This window comes from Dipodomys merriami, unplaced genomic scaffold (genome assembly GCF_024711535.1).
Source record: "Dipodomys merriami isolate MVZ:Mamm:240054 unplaced genomic scaffold, mDipMer1.0.p SCAF_4, whole genome shotgun sequence".
Classification (NCBI taxonomy): Eukaryota; Metazoa; Chordata; class Mammalia; order Rodentia; family Heteromyidae; genus Dipodomys; species Dipodomys merriami.
Window position 1 is genome coordinate 50,068,186 of NW_027205603.1, and position 15,464 is coordinate 50,083,649.

Below are 15,464 nucleotides of genomic sequence, written 5' to 3' on the forward strand. Positions count from 1 at the left end.
TTGCCTTTGAGGTGCTGCTGATGCTGAGTCAGTTTTCCTTTACCCTAATTTCTGCCAGTATTATTGCAAACTTTACTCTATGCACTGAAGGGGGAGGCCTCAAAGGAGAACAGCGTGTCTGAGGAGCAAGTTGTTCAGAACCACAATAGTATTGGTTTAAACAATGTGGGATCAGAATGGAAAAGGGAGGCAAGAGTGGTCTTCTTTTCACTCCTAGGTGTCAGTTAGTTGTCAAATAGGTAAAAAGGCAAGCATAGTATTAGCAGTTACCACGGATTGCTCTTTAGATCCTCTTGTAACAATTCTCGTAGCAGCCCCATCAATATGGTTGCTTCCGTTACCTACATTTTACAGATGAAGAGACTGAGGCTGAGATACTGGAACTGGCATGCCAATTTCAGAATGCAGACTCAGGTATGTGGCATGGGAAAGACGCACAAAATCCAATACACCTGGTTTTCTAGGGGTCTCCTGGGCTTGATGGTTAGTTCTTGGCCTTCCACAGACTTGTTTTCTGCTCAGATGGCCATATTTAGGGTCATTGCCTCACCTTGTGGGCATGACTGGAACTGCACCTCCCCGTACCTCCCTTCTTGCATTCTTACCTACCTTCTCTGCAGGGCCTCTAGAGGGGCATATGCTCCATTTCAAGGAGTTTAGCAGGCAGCTCAAATTCCTCTCTGCCCTCAATTTATTCCTGAACCTTCCTCGCCCTACTTCATACCTGCCATGTAATATGTGCCTGTTTCCCCTTTATGTTACTCTTGTTGTGGGCAATGTGGATTCTCTGAATTAATTTGCCTCAAGGATTTCCCCTTTTTGATTTCAGTTAAGCTGACCTTGTTTCTGCCACATTCTACATTACACACTCCCGGGCAAGTTGTGCAATCTCAATGAGCCTCCTTTGCAAAATGAGAATAAAGATATATCTAAGATTTTGGGATGAGTAAATGAAATAGGTATTTAAAAGCGTGAGGTATACTTATAACTAAACACACAAAGATGGCTAGGATCAGATTATTTCTTCCTCACTATTTAAATAGGAGAAAGAGGTTGCATAGGCAATAATCCTCACACTTTTAACTTCATCTCATAAGGTGGCACTTGGATTGCCAGAAGAGAGCGTGGTGTGTGTGAGACGAGATGAGACAGTCAGGAGTCACAGGAACACAGAATACTCTCTCAGTTTTTATCGGTTGAGATGGGGTCTTGCACGGTTTGTGCCTGGACTAGCCTTCTGATCTTTCCCTCTTGAGCAGCTGGGATTAAAGCCATGAGCTATGCTGATTAGTAACATGATTTTAAAAAACAAAGACAAAAATATTTTCTTGATGTAGAGGTAGTAGTGCTATATTCTGTGAAAGAGAAATGTTTTATAATAAACCGTGATGATAATAAAATAAACATTTATGAAGAACCAAGAGGGCCTGAGTTGCTGTGGTCTCTTGTCAAAGGAGCCAGGTAAATGCATGTTGTCCTAGGCCTTAATCCCATAGAATACAGGACTGTTAGGAGGACTATATAAAGCTGTCATAAATTAGTTTACTAAATCCATTAATTAGATCCATTTTGTTTAGTAAAGACATATTTTCCACCCATACGCATGTATACATGTTTATACATGTTTATTCAACTTGTTTTGAAACTTGAAAGACTATTTATTGAAGGGGAGTGTAGACTGCTTTTGTTCACCCAAAGAAATGGGAGAATCAGCACCCACACTGAGCGAAAATCAAGACTGCTCACACAGACCTTACATGTGTCAGCCACACCCACCTTCCTTTTCCTGGGAATTGGCTCATCGAAGAGCAGGTTGCTGGCCTCGGCCTCATCGATGCCGTCATCTGGCTGCACCGGGCTGCGGAAGGGTTTGAAGCTGTCGGCAGACAGCGGTGGCGACGGCGTGGATGGGTTGGACTGGTCACTGGGGGCACTCCAGCTCCAGTAGCCGCTGCTGCTGCTGCTGGAAGGCACGCAGCCCCCCTCCTTCCAGGATCCGCTGAGGCCCTCTGCACGTCACACACACAGGTCAGTGTGTGTGTGTGGGGCAGAGTATCCACACAGGTCAGTGTGGGGGTCCTGTGAGCTGGGAAGGGGGGGTCTTGCCCCGCACCCCTCCCCACATCTCACTTAGCCTTGTGCATCAGCTGTCTGTAAACCCTCACCTCTCAAGTCACATGTTAGCTAATAAACAGTAACTTTCTAACCAGCAGGCAGGTTTTTCTAAGAGCTCTCTGGTGTGTGCTCTATTGTGTTGTGCCATTTCCTTGGGGTGGCAGTGGAGACTATATGTAAACAAGAAAAATAATAAAAAAGATTTTTTTGATGATGTGGTTTTAATTAGGACAACCTATTTAAGAAACCTGAAAGGCTATTAAAGGGGGGTGTAGACTGCTATTGTTCACCCAAAGAAATGGGAGAATCAGCACTCACACTGAGTGCAAAGCAAGACTGTGCACACAGGCTTCATGAAGTATGAGTTTACTGACTGCAGGGCTGACAGAGATGGTATGTGTTGTATGCTCTCAGATTATTTGGTCACAGCATACCCCCTCCAATTCTAATTTCAACTTTACTTTCCAAAAGTGTTCCTCATAGGACTATCATTCTTAGAATACATTTATAGCAGGTTAAACACTCTTAAAAGAAACAATAATTTTAATAACTAAAGCCACTTCCTAAGCTGCTTATTATTACAAATTGTAGTGCCTTGTGTTCTGTAAATGTTGCTACATCTCATAAAGCCAAGTTGTGCCATTTCAGGCATTGTTACATATGTCTGGCAGAGTCAGGTTGAGCCATTTTCCAGAGAAGGACAGTCACAGGAAGTTCGTGACTACTAAATCACCCTGCTGGTCTGAGGGCCATTGGCCCTCCATCCTCCAGTGCACATGGGGGCTCTAGACAATAGAATCTTCTATTCTCTCTGGAAAGCTAGGATCAGATAAGTATTTGTTGACAATAAGTACTGAGAAGATTGGCGTTCAATTTAACCTTTCCACTTGTGGAAAACACTATGGGAAATGCTTATTAATGTAGCAACTTTCTTTGAATGGCTTGGGGAAGAAGGTCTTTTAATCACTGAAGATTTATTTTCCCTTTCAAGACATCCAATCTTAATTAGCATTTGTAGAAAGTCTACTTTCTGGATAATTTCTTCTCTATATTTATGTGCATTGTGAATATATTAAAACTAACTATAAGGAGGGTAAAAAAAATCCCAAAATGCCTCATTAAAAAATACTCTTAATGTCTGTGTAATTAGTAATGAAGAAAAAAATGACTGGCAGAATAGCATTCACAGAGAAATTTCTTAACTACCCTGACCTAATTATACATTTCCAGTATACTCGTCAGCTATGTTAAGCAAAAAGTTTAAAAGCATAAAGTTTTCAGCTGCAATAGAAGTTACCCATTTTATAAAGCAAGTTCTGTCAGAATCAAATGGCCATTCTCCCAGGCTCACACATTGCTGGCACCAACAAAGCCATTAGTGTCACCTTCCTTCTGGTCTAACAGGCATTCAGTATACCAGGCCCTTATGAGGAGTATCCCGGAAGACCTTAAGTGATAGTACTTGGGGTGAAAACCTCATTTAGCAGGCTCAGGTGGCTTATAAACACATCCCAACACACATTAGTATAAAATAAAATCAAGTCCAAGGTGCTGGACATGCAATCACGTTGCACATGAGGAACTAAATACATTTTGGGAACTGTTACACTGTGTGGTTACATTACTCCTGACAAAGCCCCAAATTAAATTGCTTAATGGTTTATAAATGGTATTTCCTTTAGTAACACTAATCAGAAGGATAAAGAGATACAGAAATGAGGTTTTGAGAAACAAATCAGGACTGATTCATACAATTTCTTAGGGGGCAGTATCTTCCTGTCTTACAGAAGATATTGGACTGTTACTCTCTTTGCCACCCACCTCCTGATGTTATGATTCTTGTAGGTTACAGGAAAGGATCACAACAGTTTCCAAAAATATCACTGATATTCAGTAATTCTGGAGAGCAATATGGATTCCTAAAAAATCCAATGTTTTCATTACTATAAATTGATTTTGCTATTTTAAATTTGCTTCTTGTTGCAGACTAAATGAGTGGTATCAGACAATTCTGGGGTTATTAGTTGAGTAGTTATTTTTTAATCCACAAATGAACACCAAATTACTATTGTGCTAACAAAAGTTAGCACTGAAGGATCAAAAGGGTTTATTTTAATTCTAACCTTTAAATACAAAGGAACAATAGAATTTTCTCTGTTTTAAAAAAAGAATCCAGTGGTGAAAATAATGATTAATTTAAGATATGCCTTTTTTTCCCCCCTCAAAAGTTTCACCTTTTTCCTACAGTATCTTCTGGAGGTGATTCCAGCTTTGCTTTGACTGTGATCTTTCTTTAGCAGTACTTCAAATCTGAGACTCAGGATGGGTATTTGCCAAGAGGTCCTCAGAGGGTCAGTTACTAAACAAGAATGGTCAACCTTAAACTAAGGGCATCTGACCTCCCAGTGCTGTGTGAAGAGGTAGAATCACTGCAGTGAAAGAAGTTTGGTAAGCTCCTTTGATTCATGACATTGATAGGAATTCCCAGAATCTTGACCATTCTTTCTACCAAAATGAGCTTGGAGAAGGATTTGATGAGGAGTCATTTCTGCAAATTTGCTTTAATAGCTCATGTGTACAAATAAAATATATGACCCATAGCTCAATCTCACTGACTTAGCTGGTTCTGCAGAAGTACCCATTGTTGGTAAGTCTCATTCAGTGAGCTCAGTACATTACATGTCAGTGAAGTGTAATCAGCTTTCTCCCACAGGGAGTTCTCTGTGAACACTTTGCCGAAATTGTCACTGATCACCTAGATGCAGAATTCAGTCCTCTGAGTGTTCTGCCCTCCGAAGCACCAGGCATCTCTCCCTGAAACATACCTTTCTCTTTGTTTCCATAAAACTACTCTCTTGGTTTTGTCTTTCTTTGGTTACCCCTTAGATTCTTCTCAGCTGCTTTTCCCCTATAATCCCTTGCATAATGCAAGAAAAGTTTTCCTTTGTAATTTGCTTCTACACACCTCTTATCCATGTACATAGCCTAAAATGGTGCCTTCTAAGTCTGTACTATCAGTACAGAGCACTCTTCCAAACTTTGTTCATATCTCCACCAGAAAGTACCCCTTAAATAATCCTAGAACTGTTTATGAAGCCAGTTTCACTGGACTGATTGTCTTTTAAAATAACCCTACTTCTTACACTAACCATTCACCAAGAAATCTGTTTCTCTACCTTTGTCCCTTGCTGAAGAATCTAACTCTCTAGAAGTCAACCTTGATACACTCTTCCTCCTTCTTCCTCTCCATTAACAAACCCTGTTGATTCTACCTTATTTATCTTTCTTAATTACGCCCTATTCTTAATTATGACCACCAAAGTCCAGGCCATCTGTATATATGTGTGCATAGTGTGGTAACTGTAATCCTAATTTTCCAGTGATGGGATCATTTTAATAACTCTCTTACTGTCTCAGAATAAAGCTCAAACTCCTAGGCAAGAATTCATGTAACGCTCCTGATTTCATCTCCCTCTGTCTGTCCTCTTGACTTTTATGCAGAATTAAATTGATTAAGAGAGCAGATCTGGATATAGAAAGATATACACTAGAATTATAGTTCTGTCATTTTACCAGCCAATTACTGCATTATTGTGCTTTAGTGTAAAATTATCATAATAGAGTTGTTGGGAGAACTCTCCCAACATGAACTAAAGTAAGCATACTTGGCACAAAGTAAGTTCAATAAATGGTAGGCATTAATATTGTTATATTTGATGATCTTTTTTTCCCCAAAGAGATAGGTACTATCTGGGAGTATGGGTACTGTTTTCCAATGATATATTCAAAGCATCTAGATGGTACCTGATAAGTATACATTAAAGTAATGAACAGACTAAATAATTCTATTTGATTAAAAAGTCTGAGATAATGCTTTTATAAATATTTAATCTTCAGTGAATTCTTTGATCCAACTATCTTCTCCACCAACCAGAAATTACATTGGGGAAAACTAGCCAATCTCTATTGATCTGGGGGGTGGGGCAGGAATGCAAGTACTATAAAGCTGGGAAGGCAGAAAACAAGTCATGGAACTCAGTAGTGGAAGTTGAATAAATGGTAGACTCATTCACTGCATTGGGATTTCTGGAAAGTGTAGAAGAGACTGATAGCCCTAAAGCCTCAATTTCTCCACATTTCCCCTTACTTTTTCAGTTGACAGAAATGAGAGTCCTCAAAGAGAGGCCTCATTCTTGGGTGTCTTTCCCTACACCCACACCCTAGGCTTACCGTTTGGCCGCATAGGAGGGCTTCGAACCAAAGGGCTAGTTGACAAGCTGGTTAGTACCATTGCTGCTGTCACTTTGTCCATGTCTAGTTCTTCTGAAGATTTTCTGTAAAACAGGAAGGGGGCACAGTCAGCTGTGCTCATTCTGTACAGAATGTGGCCATTCAGGTGCCACATGCTGCTACTTATTTACTTCTTTAACTTATCCCCATGACAACCCAGATTTATGTTACAGATGAGGAAGCTGAAGTCCAAGAAGTAAAATGATTCAATAAGAGTTACATCTATCAGGAAGAAAAGGATTCCTTCATTCACTGTTCATCTAACAACTGTTTCCTGAGTATGCGAATGGATGAGATGCTGCTCTGGGCACAAGAGGTGCATGGTGGATAGCAGATATGGTCTGTGGCCATCAGGTTTCAGTTTTATTCTAAGTGGAATGGGATGTCACTGGAACACTTTCAGAGCAGGGCTAGTGACATAATATGATTAATATTTGCAAAATAACACATGAGCTGTAATATGAAGCATGGAGTTTAGGGAAAAGTGAATAGAAATGTCAGATAGAAGATGGTTGCTAGTAGTACAAAGGAGAGAAAGGGGTAGCTTGGATTCAGGGCTGGAGCAATGACAGGTGACCTGGAGGGACTGGCTGGTAAGTGTGGGGAGATAAGAAAGGAAAGATTCAGGATGACTCCAGCTGTCAGATTGAGGATTGGCTGGCTAGAGCCCTTTACTGAGATGAGAGAGACAAATTAGGGGAGTTTAAACTGCAGTGTTACTTTTGTTTTCTCTCTTCCATATACTACTAGTGGAAGAACAGCTCATAGAAGTAGTTATGTTGTAAAGTGCAGAGCCACTGGTAATAGTTCACTGAGATGAAAAGGTTGGTCAAATTAGCCTGAATAAAGGCTGGTAAGGTAAAGATCATGATGTCTAGAGTCAGCTTGTTTAAACTTATTTCAATAAAGAAATTAAAATGAAGAGGTAAATAATTATGTGTACATTTACATCAAATAAGTTGTGCTAACTCGTGAGAGATGAATATTTTCCAATTAGGGGATATTTGAAGAAGCACAAAGAGGATTAATAAGCCATATGCACAAATGAATTGTCACCTTGACAAATGTGGCTTTTGTTCACAGGTGTGCTGTAAAACCTGTAAAAGCAATGAACTCTAGAGTTGGAAACTCCATAGCATTCCTTCACAGCATATTAAGCAAAAGAAATTCTGACACTGGAGAAAAATGAAATGATTTCCCTGTTTAGGGGGCTGCTCTATTAATTGCATCATATAAAATTATAAAAATTATTAGTTTGGCCTTTTGATGTCCACCATGATATTAAATTATTCATCAAAGTGAAGTCTTTCAATCTAGGTACCAAAAGAAAGATACCTTTGAAATTTTCCTTTATAATTCTTCTCAAAGTTACTTATGCTCTTTGTCAGCAAATTATTCCATCAGAATACAAATTAATTGTTTCAGTGCCTGACAATTAAAAACATTTCTAGAAAGCAAGCTTGAGTGTGTGCAATGAGATCCCTCCAGCAGAAGTTCTCAAGACAGTGTTAAAAAAATCACTGATCACTTGTTTGGCATATTGTTTAAGATCTTAAAGTAGTCACAGTTTTGAAGTCCCTATACTTAGGACTAAAGGTAATTTCTGTTTCCTACAGAAATAGGACATCTTGAAACAGTATCCAAGAAAGGGTGAGAAGTACTTTCATGGAATTGCAATTGTTTTGTTCACTCAGTTTTCCCATGTAGTCATGGTCACAGATGGAAGGAAAAAATTGAAGGCCTCAAATTAAATTGAGACCCTCATACCTCCTTGGGAGAGGGTTATGCTGGTGTGGGGGCCGCTTAGGCAGGTACTTCCAAGACTGAATTATAGGAGCTGCTGACTTTCCTTTCCACCTGTTGGTTTTCTCTTGTTAACAGTTTGATAACTAGGATAAAAGACTCATGTATCTGGTACAGAGAAATGACAGGATTATAGGGAGAAGGTACCCTTATTTTCTCCTTTATTTGTAAAAGGACTTGCTATGTAGTCATCTCCTTTTCCTTTTTCCATATTTTGTTTGTTTTTCTTTTTTCCTCCCTCTATAAGGTGAATTTTTTTTAGCAATCTAATAATTAATTCTAAGGCTGGACTATGGGAGTTTTCAAATAGGAAGATAAACAACAAATGCACACTATTTAACATACATTGATTTAAACTGCTAAAATATACCACTAAATTTCAAAATAATGATTGAGCCTTATAAAGCAGATTTCTAAGGAGAAATGAAAAGAGGAATAACCATGAGTATAACCAGAGTGTGCTTGCTAAGCTTAAGTTTCCCTCCAGCATTGGAGGTCACTAAGAACAATAACAACAACAACAAAAAAAATCAAAGGAATACAGTTACTCTATCTCTCAAGGACTACTTTAAACATGCTATGTTACCAGATGATATGGCCTAGTGCTTGGGTGTGTTTTTGTTTGTATCTTTAATTTCTTTGGGTACAGTACTATCTAATTACTGATTAGTTGATGCTGTAAATTCCAATCCTTATAATTAAACATGAAGACTTGGTATACAAAGTAGAATCTGTTACACTTTGAGAAAATGTCTGCTGCGCAAGCCTTCTGGAGATTTAGAATTATTGGGAAAAAAGATGCTAGGGTTGATATTAAATATTCTCTCCTAATTTGAACTTGAACTGGAATCTGCTACTGAAAATCTAACTGATCATATGTTCACTAACGTCTCAGACTTTTTAAATTAATCTTTTCTCCAGATTCCCTTGACTATTATGGAACTTAATAACTAGAACTATTAAAAAAAAGTAATACTTGTCACTATATGCCATTTGTTCCTTAAGTTGATTGGGTTCCACAGATAAGCAGGATTTTATGAAGAGAGAAGCAGCGAAGGGAAGCATATAAGTCCTTGGCTTACTCAGAGACTACATAGCAGGAGGAAGACAGTGGGTTGGGAGATGGAGATGGTGGCAGAGCCTGTGCCAGGTTGTCAGAGAACTGTGTGTGTCAGATCGGATGATCTCTTGTATTCTTGTAAGCAAAGAGAAGCTATTGAAGCTAGGTGTTGATGGCTCACACATAATCTTACCTACTTAGGAGGTCAAGATCTAGAGGTCCACAGTTTGAGTATATCCTGACTAGAAAAGTTAGCTAGATACCATCTCTAATAATAGCCAGCAAAAAAGGTGTGGCTCAAGTAGTAGAGAGCTAACCTAGCAAATGAGGACTTGAGTTCAAATTCCAGTTCCTTTCACAAAAAAGCCACTGACTATACATGAATCTGAGAGAGACAATATCAATCTATATTTTAGAAATATTATGGAAAATGCAGTGGAAAAGGAAGAAATTAAAGGTAGGCTACTTAGTTGAATGAAGTCAACATTTAAACTCAAATTGTGAGACCAAAATGGACATGGTACTCTATTCAGCCCGAGACAGATCTTTCTTGATTTCTGCTCTGGATCTGTGTAGAAGAGGCAGTAAAGGTAATGGAGAAGAAAACAGCTCAGTTGCTTATGTATGGCTTTTAATCCACTCTGCATTACTACCTGTATGATCTTGGGCAAGTTCCTTAAGCTCTATGAGCTTCTTTAAACCCTGCTTAATCACTTAGGTAGGAGCAAAGCAAATTAGGCTTTTGAGAAGAGTAAATGAAGCATGTGAACAACAGCATAAGCCTTGCCCACAGTCCAAGTTCTAGTAGCTGTTATGACCTTCACATTCTGAATATACCCATTGCTCATATGCCCACAGGGGGGACTACATTCCATTCCATTACTACCCATTCTTCTTCTGTGTGTGTGTGTGTGTGTGTGTGTGAGAGAGAGAGAGAGACTACTCATAAAGGACAAGACTGTTACAAGTTTTTCTGTAAAAGGTAGTAATAGGCAAATGGAGCAGCTGCTGAGCCCCCATGAGGGCTTCAAGTCAGCGCTGTGGCAAAGATACAGCTCAGAATATCATGAGTCTTGGCCATACCATCCATAGTCCAGCATGCCCGTATGGATGTGATGCTTAAAAGCTTATGGTTTCCATACTCACTGATGGGGCACATGCCATGTGCTAAAGGCTGCAACAGATTAGAGAATTACTGTCTCCTTAAAAACAAAAACAAAACAAAACAAAAAACCAAAAAGAGTCCCTGCCTTCCCGAACTCTAGGCTAGATCAGACTTTAATAATATCACTTCTTCAGTACACACACACACACACACACACACACACACACACACACACACACACACACACACACACACACACACACACACACACACACACACACACACACACACACACACACACACACACACACACACACACACACACACACACACACACAAAGCAGCATACATGAAATGAAGACATACCTAGGTAAACTGGGAGAATGGGGTGAAGGTTGGAAGAAAGCATGGGTACCACCTACCTCTGGGGTGAAACAAGCTTTTGTAAGTGGAAGAGAGATGGCAAGGCTGCATTAGAAAGGGACAGAGGACAGAGTGGACCAGGTAGTGCCCCTGGAAAGGAAGAGCCCATGGGAATCTCCACGTTTTGTGAGGGTTTTCAGCTTTGTCTTCAAGGGTGGGGTGGGGAGAGGCTGGACAAGGTTCAGTGATACTATCAGATTTGCAGTTCCAAAATGCTCAGCTTGGCCACCGTGTGGAAAATGAGTTTTTTTGAGTTTGACAATCTATTGTCTGAGGACTGGCTTGCCTGCCGACGGTGGCAGCATGCTGGTGAATGACATCATCTGAGACATGAAGAGGCAATCAGCAAGTGCGGGCACACTGGTGGACAAGGCTCCCGGGTTCTGGGTCTCATGCATGGGTGGGCGGCTGGTGTGGCCGGGAGGCCAGCGTGGCTATGCTTACAAGGTCAGTCATTGTTTGTGCTGTAAGAAGCTTTTTCTTCCTTCAAGCTACTTTCAGTGTGAATGTCCTGTGCTTGCACAGTGTACACAAACATGGTCTGCCCTCACTAGTCCTATCAGCTAAGGGGGTGTTTTACACCCTAAACAGCTATAAGACATTTATCTGCAATTAAAGTGCTGTGGTAACAAGTGGAAATAAAAAGGAATATACTTTCCTTAAACTAGCACTAATCCAGTTACCTTAGCAACCACTGAAATTTTGTCTAAACTTTTTTTGGGAGGGAGGTAGTGTTGGGAATCAAACCTAGGACCTTGTCCAGTCAAGGTAAGCACTTTACCACTGAGCTACATCTCTAGTCAATTAGTCACTCTGAAAACTTATGATCATCTTAAAACGAGGATAATCTCCGAAAGCAAAACCTCATTCTAGGGCAGGGAATGTGGTAGAGTGCTTGCCTAGCATGCATCAAGCCCTGTGTTTGATTCCTCAGTACCACATAAAAAGAAAAAGCTGGAAGTGGTGCTATGGCTCAAGCAGTAGAGCACTGGCCTTGAGCACAGAAAGGCTCAGGGACAGAGCCCAGGCCCTGAGTTCAAGCTCCAGGACTGGAAAAAACAAATAAAAAAACTCTTCCACTGGAAAGGCCAGAGTACCCATCCCCAATCCTGGATTTCTAAGAAAGTTTTTTTAACAAGAGTTTAGAAAATTAGATTCAGTAATTATTAAATATGATTAAGCACAGAAATTTCACTCTCTTTCTGAAAGAGTTTAATAACAAAGGTCATAAATGTTAAGTTCTCTGATCTGCTTTTGGTTCCTGTTTCTCTTAAGATTATAGAAAGATTAGAGAAGCTGTCTATTGCAATAGTGTTCTGTGGCTTCACCTAAACATGATGGAAAAACTGAGTCCATACACCCCAATACACGAGACAATACTGGATAGGACTTCTGAAGCTGCCTGTGGTGAAGGATCATTTTATTTATTTTTGTCGGTCATGGGGCCTGGGCATGGGCGCTGTCCCTTAGCTCTTCAGCTCAAGGCTAGCCCTCTACACTTGAACCACAGTACCACTTCCAGCTTTTTCTGCTTATATGGTGCTGAGGAATCGAACCCAGGGCCTCATACATGCAAGGCAAGCACTCTACCACTGAGCCACCTTCCCAGCCCTCGAAAGATCATTTTAAAGAAATTTCTAACATATCATGGATCAATCCTTTTATGAAATAAAAGAAAGCAATAGTACTTGGAAATCATGGCAAATTTCTAATCCTGTGGGAGATGGCAAAGCCCATAATATAGCTGCAGGTGTGGAAGGTGGAGGAGGAGGAACACAGGGGAAGGTCCTCACAGCACAAACGGTGGGGTCAGTTGCATATTTCATGGCCACTGATGTCATCCAAGCAGATGGCAGGGTTGAGGTGGACAGAAGCACTGTGATTGGGGGAGTAGTGGTGGGGCTCATCAAGCCTTTAACGAAGGGGGAATGCTGAGGATGTCAGCAGAGCTGAGGCAGGGGAGAGGTGGAAGGAGCCTCAAAGCAGTGGGGCTTACCCATGAGTGAGTGACCTGGCTCCCTCTGATGGGTCTCCCACCTCTCAGCATTGTTCCCCACAAGCACTCTTCACGGTGATTTTCTAATTTGTGGCAGTCCTTAAAGTACGAATTTGCACTTTCTCTTCCCTAGATCTTTACATAAGCTCTGCCCTCTGCTTGGATCCGGCTTCTCTCTCCTCCCCTGATGTGTTGTTACTTGTCCTCAGTACTCAGGTGGCTGCTGGAAGTATCCTTCCACCCCCTGCACTATGCTGTGCCAGGGTCCTTGCTGCTTGTATTGACATGTTTGATTGTGCTCTCTTCTGGCCTCATCCCTACAAACATCAGGGATCAATCTCACATCTTTCTAGTCTGAATCTACAGAGAACCTGTGTTTAGGAGAGGTTCTAAAAGTTGTGGGACAAGTAGTTTAACTAATGTTGGTGAGAGTCACTGAGGGAGGTAAGAAGAGGCACTGAAACATAACTGAAGAACTGCAGTTGTCTTATTGGACTAGGTGATTCATCAGTTCCTCTTGTGGCAAACAATTCCTGAGATATTTAGTTATTAAATAAATCCTTCTATGGATATTCTTATGCCAGCTCTAACAAATGCTGGCCTATCTAAGCAAAATTGATTTTTCCCAGTGTCTGCAATAATTCTTTTATATTTTAAAAGGCTCATAGACCTACTAGTGAACTCCAGAATACCAGCAAGAACATTATTAAATAATAAGTCTCAAATCCCTTGAAAACAATTCTGTGTGATTATCTGGGCTTCTTGATATGAGTAGGCTGCAAAGCACAGCACAGGGAAGTGTCTGTGATCATCCCTTGGTAGCTTTTCACTTTGTAGGATTGGTGCCTTTGCCTGCAGCCAACACATTCTTCCAGGAGTCACAAGGTCAGTCTTAAACCCATGCAGTTATCTAGGAACACAGAGTCCTCTGTGCACATGTGACTGCTCATGTGGGGCTACCGCCTTGTACCATCTGATGCAAAGGGCAAGAGAGAACATGTCAAATTCTTAAATGTCTTTTATAGCGTGAGCTAGCATCTCTTTGTCTCTGTGTCTTTCTCTGTATTACTGGATTGTGTCTATGTGGGTTAGTGTCCATATCTATGCGTATATCTGTATATCTGTGTACGAGTCTGTGTCCATGTGTGTATGCATGTGCATCTATGTGTCTGTGTGGGTTGGTGTCCTGTGCGGATCTGTGCTGAATGTCTGTCTGGATGCTATGTGTACCTGTGTATGAGTTTGTCTGTTTATGTACTTCAGTCTCTAGTAGGCCAGTGTGTGCTCCATACATGGAGAAGGCAGAAAGTGACTGTGACTCAGCTTCATCTCCTGTTAGGAGCAGCCTGCCTTTTCCTTCTCAGCAATCTGGGATGAAAAGTCATTGCTGGTCTCTCTTTATCTACCATACACATGTGCACTACTCAGCAAAGGCCAATGTAAGGTGACTATTCTATTCTCTCTCCAGGAAGCTCTTGGCCAAGTTGCTCCTGTCTGTGCTGTTGTCCAGGCTGTCAACCTGCTCATCTCACAGTCCTGTCTCAATAGGCAGGCCTTTCCATTCATGTAGGATCAATGAGGCCTATATTAATGGGGTTGAAATGCCTTGTGTCTTGTTAACAGTCTGCCTGGAAAATGTCACAGTTATCTTAAAGAAGAAAGCTGTAATCAAAATAGTATCTCTCACTCTTAGGCTCATGTTCAAGCCAGGTCATTCCTGGTGTACTGTAGGGTTAATTATGTCACTGTGTGGAGACCTGAAATCCACTTAAGCCTCACTAATGTAAAGAGCCACCAACCACATATTACCCGATAACAGAGATTTTATGAATGTAGTTGGAGGAAACAAACCCAAATATTCTGCTTTGCCAATGCAAGACAAATAAAGAAACTTTCACTCCTGAGAATACCACCTTCTCCCTCCTGCCTTCAGAGCTGAGGACCAAACTCAGGGCCTTGTACTTACTTGCCAGACAAGTGTTCTTCTACTGAACTAAATCCCCAACCTTCCTCTCCCCAACCCAAGAATTTTTTTTAAACTCTTACTTCTGGGCTATCTTCTATGGGTAATAATAACTATTATGTTGACAACAGGTTGACCTGTGGGCTTGGTGTGACTAGTGGTAGCCATCACCATTTTTCCAAAGAGAGAGAAGTCATATTCTCTCCACTGGGCCCCAACAGGTTTCTGAGGAACAATAATGAGGACTCCTGCTCCCTCCAATACAGCAGCTTAGCAGCATGCCTGCTTAGGTAGAGCATGGGGAATGTGTTCTGAAGTTCAAGACTTGCCTTTCAGCAGTGGCCTCAAATTATGTAGTGACCTATAGAACTGTCGACTCTTGCCAAAGGGGATAATTCACTCACATGGGCTAAGTTGACGGTTTTTAAATTATTATATTCTTAGCTTTTAATTTTGGTTTGTTTTACTTTCAATCTGTCTAGGGAGTGTGTGCAAACTTCAACTGCTCTTGGATATGGCCCATGGCAGGGCTAATGCTGCCCTGCCCAATGTAATCTATGAAGGGAAAAGCTGGTAAGTGAGGTAGATGGAAGCAATTCCCTGCAGCTGCTTGATTTTCATTTTTTGTTTCAAAAGTGGAAACAATGTACTCTTTTTTTAAAGCCTAAATTCTAAGCATCACTAATATTCATTGCACATCCTCAATGCT

At 40.9% G+C, this 15,464-nt stretch overlaps 1 protein-coding gene across 1 annotated transcript in view; it reads right to left on the bottom strand.

The window, feature by feature from the left end:
• The window catches only part of Znf704 (zinc finger protein 704), a 187,216-nt gene that overhangs the window by 32,622 nt on the left and 139,130 nt on the right, over positions 1 to 15,464 (bottom strand). The window contains exons 3-4 of the mRNA XM_069990974.1: positions 6,346 to 6,449; positions 1,777 to 2,009 (exon numbers count right to left, since the gene is read on the bottom strand). Coding sequence (XP_069847075.1) covers positions 1,777 to 2,009; positions 6,346 to 6,449 — 337 coding nt within the window. The remainder of the gene's footprint in view (positions 1 to 1,776; positions 2,010 to 6,345; positions 6,450 to 15,464) is intronic.